Raw genomic sequence first — 12,767 nt, 5'->3', positions numbered from 1 at the left:
AAATGACCACAGAATAAGAGAGTCGGGATTATAGTCACCATAATGTAACTCCTCTCAGGGGAAGACAGATAATGAGCCGTCTCTCTTTATCATTATTATAACCCAATTCTGAGAAAGCCTCAGAGTGACATTTGAAAAGCGAATGAAGGATTGTTTTAAATTACGTGAATTACCACAGGAAAGGACAGAGGTGAAACAATTCAGACATTTGCTGACAAACTCCGGTAATGCGGAGATGGAGCTGCAGCGGGACGAATGCCAGTGGTGAACCGTGAGGAAAGGATCACGGATTCCCTGGACAGCCCGGGAGTTTAGAGTAGACAGTCGGTTCTGGGAGAAGTGGGAAGGCGGGATGTTCAGTTCGATGACGTGGCAGCACGTACGGAGCTGGGCGGGGCTGGGTGCGCGGTGACGTTGGCGGCTGGTTCATCATCAGACCGGTTGTCTGCGAGAATAATCCGCACCTGGAAATCAGATTGAATTCCGCTGCAAACACAAGGAGAGGAAGCAACTTGATTCAAAAGCCGGTATTTTCGAGCGGAGGATGGAGCGACTGAAAGAAAGCAACGCTTCCAGAGGCAAAATATTAAACCTCGTTCATGAGCTGGTGTGAGCAACAACTGAACGGAGTTTACCGAATGGATCATTGGCCATTGCACCCGCACAATTACAACAGCCACAGTGAAGAGCATCGTTGCAGAATTTGAAGTTTTGGAGATTTCTTACCTGGAGAGCGCGACAGTAGCAATAATTTCAATTGGGTGATAAACATTAGAAAGCAGCTAGGTATTGTTTTATAGTTGAACTTTGGAGAGAGACTCACTGGGAAGAGCAATGATAGCGAGACCGGGGTAGTAAATAACTTGAATGACTTTTAATTTGTGCGCAATTCGAAGATCCAAGGTCAAAGTCGCAAAGATAAATTGAGAGGCCCAGACGATATTCTTCGGAATTTCTGCCACATTCCACTCTGCTGTTCCCGGTCTCTGCTCGATTACGGAACCAGAAAATCTTCCTTCCTCAGACTGCACTCTCTCTGTCCGCTTTGAAGATCAGCGAATCGCTGTGAGTGTCTGAGCGGCAGCTCAGTGAGAACTCAGTGATTCAGATGCTATTTAACAGGAGAGGAAAACTCTCTTGTGACGCCAGAACCCTTCGTGGATATTGGCATTTAATGAAATGACACATGCAGTTAATTATTTCTGCATAGTTCCTGAGCCGCAGGTGTGGTGAGGTGCTGTTAAATAATTTCCAGCATTTCAAAAAAATTTTGTAGATTCAGCGAAAATGAAGCTGAGTAAAATTCAAAGATAAAGATAACTAAAATGTGCAGTTTTTCGTTGAGAGGAAAATGAAATTTGTTTCAAAAGCTTACTTTTGAATATTGTTAATGTGTCATGGTCCGGTCCGTAAAGTCCGCATTCCGGTTCACGGTCCGGTCCGTGGACTCAGGACTCCGGGTCTTCCAGTTGTCCCTTGTTTTGGTTGAGTTAATCATAAGCAACTGATTCCTATCTTGGGGCTTGGAATATCAGCAGTCTTGGGGTTGAGTGTGGGCTGCTGGTTTGTCTTGTCAAGATCCCCTGGGAGCAACCTCCCGGTGGAAGGCCAGAGCGGCCACTTGCCATCTTTAGGCCGCGGTGGGGAACCATCCCTTCATGGAGCCTTGCTGTCAGTAGCCGCAGCTGTCTTTGTGGTATGGATTCGGCCGTTTCCCGGGCCAGCTGAAGGGCCGTCAGCCACTCCGAGCTTGGTAAGGATCCGGCTGTTCCCGTAGCCAGCCGAGGTCGTTGGCCGTAACTGTGACTCGGAGCAACCCCGAAGCAGAGATAGAACTGTCTGTTGTTCTTCGATGTTTGTCTCTTCTTGCCTTCGCCTCCATGGAGTAAGTCAGGCCGTTCTGCAGTTGCCCTGCGGGGGGATCTGTCTTGTCTTGCCCTCGCCTCCGTTGGGTAAATCAGGCTGTTCAGCCGTTGCCCTGCGGGGGGGGGGGTCATGTCTTGTCTTTGCCTCTATTAGGTAAGTCCGGCCATCCTGCCGTTACCCGACGGAGGGACCTGTCCCATCTTGGTGTGGAGATAAAGTTGAGTCCCGGCTTGTCTAAGGATAAGTCCCGGCTCTAAGTCTATGTACTGTCCAGTCTCGTGTTCGTGTCGTGTTAAAGATGAGTCCAGGCTTTTCGAAGGATAAGTCCCAGCTCTATGTTGATGTTCAGTTCCCAGTCTGTCTCTGAGCTCCAGCCTCCGAATTATCAGACTCCGCATTCCAAGACCCGAGAACCAGACCCCAGCCTCAAGCCTCGTCCCAGACCCCAGCCTCAAGCCTCAAGACCCAGACCCCAGCCTCAAGCTTCAAGACCCAGACCACAGCCTCAAGCTTCAAGACCCAGACCCCAGTCTCAAGCCTCAAGACCCAGGCCCCAGTCTCAAGCCTCAAAACCCAGACCACAGTCTCAAGCCTCAAGACCCAGACCCCAGCCTCAAGCCTCAAGACCCAGACCCCAGCCTCAAGCTTCAAGACCCAGACCACAGCCTCAAGCTTCAAGACCCAGACCCCAGCCTCAAGCCTCAAGACCCCAGGACCCCAAGCCTGTCTCTAGGCCTCAAGACCCTAAGACGCCAAGCCTGTCTTCAAGCCTCAAGACCCCAGCCTCCAGTCCTGCAGTCATGTCATGTCCATGCCTGGTTCTAGGGCCCGAGCCCGAGGCAAGATCCCGGTTCTGGGTCCTTGTCCAATCTCTGGCTCTGGGTCCAAGCCCAAGTCTGCGTTCTTGTCCCTGCTTCTTATCTGTATCCTGTCACGTCCCTACTCTGGTCAGGTTCTGCTCCTGGTACTTCAGTGCCTGTGTCTTGCATTTGGGTCCGCCATCTACCAGCGCCTCCATTGTGACAGAATGTAAAAAAGAGTGACATAAGTATTTGGCGTAGAGAGACGGGGAGAGAGGGGGAGACAGGGGGAGAGAGAGGGAGTGAGAGGGAGATAGTGGGAGATTTACCCCCACCATACTTCTCACACTCAACGTCACCGTTCAGGTGATGGGGGAAAGAGAGGGAGACGGCAGAGAGAGAGAGGGAGAGAGAGAGAGAGAGAGAGAGAGAGAGAGAGAGAGAGAGAGAGAGACGGGAGAGAAAGCGCTCTGGGATAGAGAGTCTGGAGGGGGACTGAGAGTCTGGTGCAGACAGACGGGGGTGAGGAGAGAGTGGAGGACCCTGGAGGAAGAAAGCCCTGTCTAATTTCCATCAGCAGATATATTTAAGTGATTCTATTATGGTCATTATTTTATGTTGTATTTTCTGTGTATGCCTGCAAGAAAATGACTTTTTCGGCACAGCTTTGTAGGCTGAACTGCCTGTATTGTGCTGCAGGTTTTCTATGTTTCTATGTTCTATGCTTTTAGAATGAATCTCAGAGCTCTATGTGGTGACATGGATGTACTTTCATAATAAATTTGCTTTTAACATTGAAAGAGACTGTTGGAGAGAGAGAATCTGGGAGGGCGGAGAGAGAACGACTGGGGAGGGAGGACAGTGAGACGGGGAGAAAGGCCAGTGAGGGAGAGGGAGAGAAATCGTAGATGACAGAGCAGCCGGGGTGAGGGAGAGATTTGGGATGAGACCCGGGATACAGAGACGGGGCGAGGAGGCGTGGGAGAGGGAAGAGAGACTGGGGGCCTAGAGAATGATAGAGGGTAGGAAGAGACGGGTGGGACCAAGAGGGGTAGAGAGAGAAAGAGATAGGGACAGTGGGAGAAACGAAATAAAGGGTGGTGAGAGGGGCTGGAGGACAGGGTGGGGAGAGAGAGGTGGGGGAAGAGATAGAGAAGGAAAAGGGGACGGGGGAAGAGAGGGGAGTGAGGGAGAGAGAGGTTGAGGGAGTGGGTAATGGACGACGAAGAGGCGATGATGGTTTTACTCATCTCGTCTCCCCTCCTCACCTTTTCTTTCTCCCCTCACCTCCTCAATTTGATCCCTCCTTTTCATCCTTCCCTCTGCTAACCAGCCCGCACCGACAGACCTCGCCTCCATCTTCTCCAGCGAGCCCGCGCCGTCTCCTGCCTTTGAGGGGCCTCAGTGACGTCACGTTCCCCACTGCACGGGACAGCCAGAGGGATTCGGGCCGAGCGGCCTGAGGGGTGGGGGAGGGAGAACAGTGAAGGTGGTATTTTGGAGATGGGAAGGGGTGGTAACGGTGCCAACCTCTTCCCGTAGCTACATTCCCCCCCAGTGTTCAGATCCCTTGTTACGAGTCGCCCTGTCCCACCCTCGGCATCCTGTCACCCTTGAAACACTCCGCTCTCTGTCCCCTCGCTCTCCCCTCTATCACCGTCCATCTCACCCTGGTTGGCGGCCATTCTGTGATGGTTACCATTGACAGCTGCTCCCCCAGCATCGTAGAATGAAGCACACCCTTTTCCTCACCTTCCACTCACTTCCCTCCCTGTTTATTCAAACTCAACCCCTCGTCCCTCCTCTTCTTTCCCTCGATGCCCGCTGTTGCAACTCTCTATTTAACCTTCTGCAGACAGCGATTTTGCGGCAGTGTATGACCCTCCCTCCCACTTCCTCCACCATGAAGTGTGTCACTCCCTTACACTCATCATCTCGTCACCCTATTTCCCATCCCATCACCCACAAACCCATTCCCGCATACAACTCGCTTTCCTCTCCCCACCACTTCGATGTTGTGCAGGTGCACTTTCTGCTGGGTGGCCGCCATTTTGCGATGTTAATTTCCGCCTCTCCTCGTCGCCCTCTATGTCTCTCTCTCTGTTACCCAGTGAGTCACTCCCCAACTCTCCCCGTCACCCCTGACACCCTCCCCTCTCTGTCCCCTTGTCCTTTCTTCCGCCACCCACCACATCCTGGGTGGTGAGCATTTCCATATGGGAAATTTCGCTCCCCCACCCGATCCCTTCCTTCCGTCGTTGAGTTAGTCTCTCCCCTCTCCCTCCGTTATGACACTCAACTCTCCGTCCCATCAGCCCTGACCGCGTCCTGACCCCTCGCTCTCCCTTTGCCCCTCGAGCACACCCCTCCCCTTTTATTAGCGAAGGAAATATCACCACCCACCCTTCATCCACTATTGAGTAAGTCACCCCTCCGCACTCCCCATCCTATTACTCCCCACCCTGTCCTATCAGCCCCCTGCCTCCCTTCAAATTCTATAACTTCCCCTCCTTCCCCGTCCCATCACTTCCTCTCCCTCTCGTCCCATCACTTCCCCCCCTCCCCGTCCCATCACTTCCTCTCCCTCCCCGTCCCATCACTTCCCCTCCCTCCTCGTCCCATCACTCCCCATATGCGTCCCATCACTTCCTCTCCCTCCCCGTCCCATCACTTCCCCTCCCAATACCCGTCCCATCACTTCCCCTCCCAATACCCGTCCCATCACTTCCTCTCCCTCCCCGTCCCATCACTTCCCCTCCCAATACCCGTCCCATCACTTCCTCTCCATCCCCGTCCCATCACTTCCCCTCCCTCCTCGTCCCATCAGTCCCGCTCCTTTTCTGACGTTTCACTCTTCCTCACCTCGTCCTTATCTTCTCCATGTCGGCCACCAGTTTGTGACAGGAACTTTCGCCTCCCCTTTTCGTCCCCTATTGAATCAGTGACTTCGCCACGGTCACCGTCTCATCAGCCCACTCCTCATCCCGTCACTCCTCTTCCTCCCAAACCCCTCACCCTCCTCCCCACAACCCACATGAAAATGTGTATGTGTGAATATCTGAGATATATACATTAGTTTATTCAATGACAACATTATTAGAATTAAAACATATATACAATGCCCAAGACTATATAAAACACAAATTAAAACACTGTTATTACAATCAATAAGACACTCGATCCCGGGATTGTATCCACGGGCACCGCATGTTCCTTCGCCATAGATTCTGTGAGCGACAGTGGCCATTGTAAGTCAGTGTCTCACTCCATCCCTGGCGGCCACATTAACCAAGGATTCGCCCATTTTAAATCAGCGCGTCCCTCCTTCTCCTGTGCTCACTTCTACCAAAGCCGTCACTCCCTCCCCAGCAGACATTTCCAGTGAAGCGTCGGCCATTTGAGGTGTGGTGAGCAGCAGCAATAATTGCAGAGTTCAGCACCGACAGTCACTCTCGAAATTGCATTCAGCACCAGTGATGGACAAATACCCAGTATGCAGCTTATTGAAACTTCCCCCCAGTGTGAACACGGTAGTGTGTCACAAGGTTAGATGACTGAGCGAATCCCTTCCCACATTGAGAGCAGGTGAACGGCCTCTCTCCAGTGTGAACTCGCTGGTGTCTCTGTAGGCTCGATGACTGAGTGAATCCCTTCCCACAGTCTGAGCAGGTGTACGGCCTCTCCCCAGTGTGAACTCGCTGATGTACCTTCAGTTCAGATGAGCAAATGAATCCCTTCCCACAGTCTGAACAGGTGTACGGCCTCTCCCCAGTGTGAACTCGCTGGTGTGTCACCAGATCGGTTGACCAAGTGAATCTCTTCCCACAGTCTGCGCAGGTGAACGGTCTCTCCCCAGTGTGAACTCGCTGGTGTGTCAGCAGATGGTATGACTGAGTGAATCCTTTCCCACAGTCTGAGCAGATGAATGGCCTCTCTCCAGTGTGAACTCGCTGATGTACCTTCAGTTGAGATGAGCAAGTGAATCCCTTCCCGCAGTCCGAGCAGGTGAACGGCTGCTCCCTGGTGTGAACTCGCTGGTGAGACATTAGGTCAGGTGATCGAGTGAATTGTTCCCGACAAGTTCAGCAGATGACTAGCCCCTGCCCAGGGTGAACTGACTGGTGTGTCCACAGATGGAAAGACCGACTGAAGCCCTTCTCACACACAGAACAGGTGAATGGTCTTGTCCAGTGTGAACTTGCTGATGTACCCTCAGTTGAGATGACCGATTGAATCCATTCCCACTGTCTGAGCAGATGAATGGATTCCCCCCTGTTTAAAATTACGGGCATGCCAATTGGTCTGATGGTCGAGAGAATCACTCCCCACAGTCTGAGCAGGAGGGATGATTGAGTGAATGCCTTGTTCCACTTCTTCCACTGTATGGTGAAACTGTAACGAAAACCAATTTCCCTCGGGATCAATAAAGTATGACTATGACTATTAAATATCTGGACAGAGACAGCAAAATTGGCGTGTTGTGTTCGAGATTCCAGCAGACAAATTCCTTGTCATTTTTAACCTGTAAAAAGATTTACAAAATCCATCAATGGGTGTAGGAAAACCTTTCAGAATAGATCACTTGAGTTGTCAAAGTGTGATCTGGGATTACACTGTTACAGTGAAGTTCAACCCAAGTTGGAGAGCAAAATCATCTTCTAACAGGGCACAGTGCTGGTATCTGGAATGACCATTAAACTCTGTGATGCTCTTCCTGTCTCTATAAGAATGGGGCATTTCTGCCATCTCCAATCTGTGAGCTGGCTCAGTTTGACTCTCTCCATTGGTATTATTCCCTGTTCCCACTGAGCTGCATGGGCTCCTGACCCCACAGTAACTGAAACACTCTCACACAAATAGCCGGCAGTGCATTCCACACACCCACCACTCTCTGTGTAAAAAACTTACCCCTGACATCCCCTCGGTACCTATTTCCAAGCACCTTAAAACTATGCCCCCTCGTGTAAGCATTTCAGCCCTGGGTAAAAACCTCTGGCTATCCACATGATCAAAGCCCCTCATAATCTTACACACCTCAAAAAGGCTCAAAACATAAAGAAGGAAATTATACATTGCTTTGAGAATTTGTTACAAGTATACAAAATTATGAGGGTATAAATAGGGTAAATGCAAGCAGTTATTTCCACTGAGGTTGGGTGGGATAACAACCAGAGTTCATGGGTAAGTGGGAAAGGTGAAAATTTAACAGGAACATTGAGGAAAGCTCTTTACTGAAATGGTCATGAGTGTGTGGAATGAGTTGCCAGCACAAGTAGTGAGCATGAGCTCGGTTTCACCATTTAAAAGAAGTTTGGATGGGAGCTGGATGATAGGGGTCTGAAGGCGAAAGTCCCAGTGCAGGTAGTTGCAGTAGAGACTTTAAATGTTTTTTCCAGCTTTGACTAGATGGGCCAAATAGCCTGTTTCTGTACTGAACCTCTGGGATGCTCTTCGCCCCTCTAATCTCTGTTCTGAGAAGCATGACATTGGTAGTTAACCTCCTTAATTACGACTCATTTCCACGTTATGGGTCATTTTCCCTGCTTCTAAAGGGTTGTTAGAAAACACCACTGTCCTCTAAAGACTTTGTCCCAGTGCAAAGGTTCTAGTTGCATTAGACAGCTTAAATGCTATTTCAGCATTGACCAGATGGGCCAAATAGCCTGTTTCTGTACTGAACCTCTCCATGTTCCTATGACAGAGAAGCTGGACAAACTTGTTCGGAAAGGAAAACTGGTAGGAGTGACAACGAAGCAGCAATGGCTGGAGTTTCTGGGAGCAATTCGGGAGCTGAGTGATCGATACATCCCAAAGAAGTGGAAGCATTGGAAAGGCAGGAGGACACAACTGTGGATGAAATGAGAAGCCAAAGCCAATATAAAAGCTAAAGAGAGGGCAAACAAAAGAGCAAAAACTATTGGGAAACTTTTAGAAACCTGCAGAAGACGACGAAAACAAAATGTCGGATGAGCTCAGGGTGTGGAATTATGATATTGTGGTCATTAATGAGTCTTGGTAGCACCCAACAGTCTGAGGCATTTAGAAGAACAAAATATCCGGGGACTCAATACCTCTTGAAACCCAAGGTTCCCTGCACCAGTTACCTTTCAACTTTAATTTTGGCAGGCACGTACAATCTCTGCACCCTCAAAATTTCACTTCTGAAGGCCTCCCACTTAGCAAGTACTCCTTTGCCAGAAAACGCCTGTCCCAAACCACACTTGTCAGATCTTTTCTGATACCATCAAAATTGACCTTTCTCCAATTTAGAATCTCAACCCGTGGTCCAGACCTCTCTTTTTCCATATTTACTTTGAATCTCATGGCATTATAATCACTAATTTCTGTCAGCAGCCCTGGATCATTTCCTAACAGCTTATTGCACACTTAAACGTGAGGAATTCCACGTACTGATTAAGGGCACATTTGACAAACTCTACCCCATCTAGTCCTTTTACAGTATGGGAGTCCCAGTCAATATATGGAAAGTTAAAATCACTCACTGAATCAACCTTTGTTTCTTGACATGGTCTGTGATCTCTCTACAAATTTGTTCCTCAAAATCCCTCAGACTGTCGGGTGCAAACAAGTCCCAATAATGGCTACAATATCATAATTCCCTGTCCTGAGCTCATCTGGCTTTCCTACGATGCTTCTTGCATTGTGATATACACAGCTCAGCACATTCATCGCACCATGCTCAACCATTTGATTGCTGACTCTCTCTGAGGTCTGAACAACATCTGACTGGTGTCAAGAAAACAAACTCTCCCTCATTGTCACAAAAACAAAGAAGCTGCCTGTGGACTACCGGAGGAATGGAGACAGGCTAACCCCTGTTGACATCAATGGATCTGGGGTTGGGAGGGTGAACAGCTTTAAGTTCCTCAGCATAAACATCACCGAGGATCTCACATGGTCTGTACATACCGGCTGTGTTGTGAAAAAGAGCACAGCAGCACCTCTTTCACCTCAGATGGTTGAGGAGGTTTGGGATGGAGCCCCAAATCCAAAGGACTTTCTACAGGGACACAATTGAGAGCATTCTGACTGGCTGCATCACTGCCTGGTATGGGAACTGTACTTCCCTTAATCGCAGGAACCTGCAGAGAGTGGTGCGGACAGCCCAGCTCATCTGTAGATGTGAACTTCCCACTATTCAGGACATTTACAGAGACAGGTGTGTAAAAAGGGCCCAAAGGATATTGGGGACCCAATTCACCACAACCACAAACTGTTCCTGCTGCTACCATCCAGGAAACGGTACCACAGCAAAAGGACCAACAGGCTCTGGGACAGCTTCTTCTACCAGGCCATCAGACTGATTAATTCATGCTGATACAATTGCATTTCTATGCTATATTGACTGTCCTATGTACGAACTATTTATTATAAATGACTATAAATTACACATTGCACATTTAGATGGAGATGTGACGTAAAGATTTCTACTCTTCATGTATAGGAAGGATGTATGTAATAAAGTCAAATCAATTCAATTCACCCTCCCCACTATCTGTTCTGTCAGTCTGGCTCCCATTCCCCCTACAACTTATTTTAACCTCATCACCCCTCACCCCACACTAGAAGCATTACCACTAGGATATTAGTCCCCTGTTGTTCTGTTCCCCTAACTAGTGAATCTCCTATCACCCCTTTGACTTTCCTCTGCCAGGTAATCCCCCCAGCAGTTTCTAAAGTGGTCCCACCTGTTGTTGTGCAGGATAGCAGCAAGAGTACTCTGCGGTGGCTTTTTAAACCCATTCCCCTTCCTGACTCTCACCCAGTTTCCTGTGTCCTGCACCTTGGGTGTAACTCACCTCTCCTAATGTCTTATCAATCACCCCCTCCAGCTCCTGGATGATCCGGAATTCATCCATTTCAAGTTCCAACTCCATAAAGTGCAGGGTTACATCTTGTAGGTGAGGGCATCAAGGACACTGGAGGTCTCCCCACCTTCCCAGCAATGTCCCCTCTCATTTGTAATGACCAGTGTGCACATAAATCTTGTATTGTGCATTTATTTAACCCAGTGACAACATGTGCACAGTGAATTTTACCTGGAGAGGTATTTATTTTAACAGCCGGCAAAGCACTGTTGATAACAACTTTCATCTCCTCTGGGTTCGATCGAGTTCATCTGCACTCTCACACAACCTATGTAGCAGGCCTGTAACAGGTTATGAAGTATTTTCTCACCACAGCTTTTGCACATTGTCCATATATGTTTTGCTTGCTAAATTACGCTTTAAAAAGGTCAGATTTCCAAATATCACTCCACTTCTTCCCACTTGTAAATTCTCCAGCAACTTTTGCATCGCCATAATACATACAGGTAAAACCAGTTTCTATATTGAACATAAATATTTCCCCTGGACCCTCCTGAGGAATTGAGGATGTATTTTATAAAATCATTTTGAACCTTTGTAACCTTTGGATAAAAGAATAATTGAGACTGAATTGGAATTTTTGAACTGGAGTAAACTCTGTCTTCAGAGGTTAGCTAAGACAGGCTCATTACCAGTTCTCTTCAGCTTGCAGAGAGACACACTGTGAGCTGATAACATTACACCTTGCACCCTCTTTAGCTGATAACATTACACATTGCACCCTCTTTAGCTGATAACATTATACATTGTACCCTCGTTTGAGTAAAGGGAGGAGGACTCACCGATAAGGACAGGAATCAGCATCTGTCTGTAATTAATCAGGGCCTTGCGAAGGGAATAACTGGTAAGGACTGGACAGCACATCCATCTGTAATTTAAACCTTCATTTTTCGAACTCTCTTATCTAAGCAATTATGTTTTGCACCAACAGACTTGGTGGGTGTACCAGTTCAAATAACATCTTGCAATAGTAATGTATGGGGCTTACTATGTGTAAATATACGGCTGTAACCTGACTAAGTCCGTCCACTTGTCAGATGGTGGCAGTGCTTACGTGCCTTCCCTTTGACAACTGGGTCTCAAACTCCTGCAGGAGAATGCGCTATCAACTGTGGGGACGATAAGAAGCTGGTCTCCCGTGTTTTATTCAGATTCAATGTTAACATTTGGCATCATGAACAGGATCCCAGTATCGGGAGAGCCAAGCAGACGGACTGAAGTTTTATTCAGATACAATGTTAACATTTGGCATCATGAACAGGATCCCAGTACAGGGAGAGTCAAGCAGACAGACTGAGTTTTATTCAGATACAATGTTAACATTTGGCGTTATGAACAGGATCCCAGTACAGGGAGAGCCAAGCAGACAGACTGAGTTTTATTCAGATATAATGTTAACATTTGGCATTATGAACAGGATCCAAGTACAGGGAGAGCCAAGCAGACAGACTGAGTTTTATTCAGATACAATGTTAACATTTGGCATCATGAACAGGATCCCAGTACAGGGAGAGCCAAGCAGACAGACTGAGTTACTGTCTGCACCACTCTGGGGACTGCGGAGACCGACCGGGCGCCCAATTGGTATTTTACCTTTTGTCTCTCTCTGTTAGTAACTCACCTCTCTTCATCTAACATGGAGGTAGAACAAAGGTGATTTTCTCAACAGCTGATGTAAAAGATTTTGTTCCCTCGGAGGGAAATGGAAATAAATCAGAGAGCGGACATTTACTTTGGGACTTGTTCAGCTTTGACGGAGAGAAGGACGCCGAGGGAAGGAGATAGAGTGAGAGGGGGGACGAGAAAAATGTCAGAGACGGACAGGGGGAGAGAGAGTGTGGGAGAGAAGGGAGGCAGTTGTGAGGGAAGGATGAGAGAGGGAGGGAGAGAGAGAAAGAGACATAATGAGGGGGAAAAGAGAGAGAGACAGAGAGATAGTGAGAAACAAAGAGAGAGAGAGAGACAGTGGAGGGGAAGAGGAGGGAGAGAGAGAGAGAGAGAGAGGGAGAGAGAGAGGGAGAGGGGGGGGAGAGAGAGAGAGAGAGAGAAAGAGAGAGAGAGAGAGAGAAAGAGAGAGACAGAGAGAGAGAGAGGGAGAGGGGGAGAGGGGGGGACTGAGGCCGGACAGAAAGAGGAGGGGTACCGTTTATGGCGGTGAAAGGTTTGGGTAGAGACGGTGGGGAGGGACGGAGAGGGGGGTGGCAGGTGGTCG

General features: G+C 48.7%; 1 protein-coding gene across 1 annotated transcript; it reads right to left on the bottom strand.

Moving 5' to 3' along the window:
• Positions 1-6,166: 6,166 nt before the first annotated feature.
• LOC134341951 (zinc finger protein 664-like) lies at positions 6,167-6,712 on the bottom strand. Its single transcript, XM_063039906.1, has one exon. It carries the CDS (start codon positions 6,710-6,712, stop codon positions 6,167-6,169), a length of 546 nt encoding a protein of 181 aa, XP_062895976.1.
• Positions 6,713-12,767: the final 6,055 nt, after the last annotated feature.

The sequence above is a fragment of the Mobula hypostoma genome, unplaced genomic scaffold (genome assembly GCF_963921235.1).
Source record: "Mobula hypostoma unplaced genomic scaffold, sMobHyp1.1 scaffold_42, whole genome shotgun sequence".
NCBI classification, from domain to species: Eukaryota; Metazoa; Chordata; class Chondrichthyes; order Myliobatiformes; family Myliobatidae; genus Mobula; species Mobula hypostoma.
This window is presented reverse-complemented; position numbering and strand designations above follow the sequence as displayed.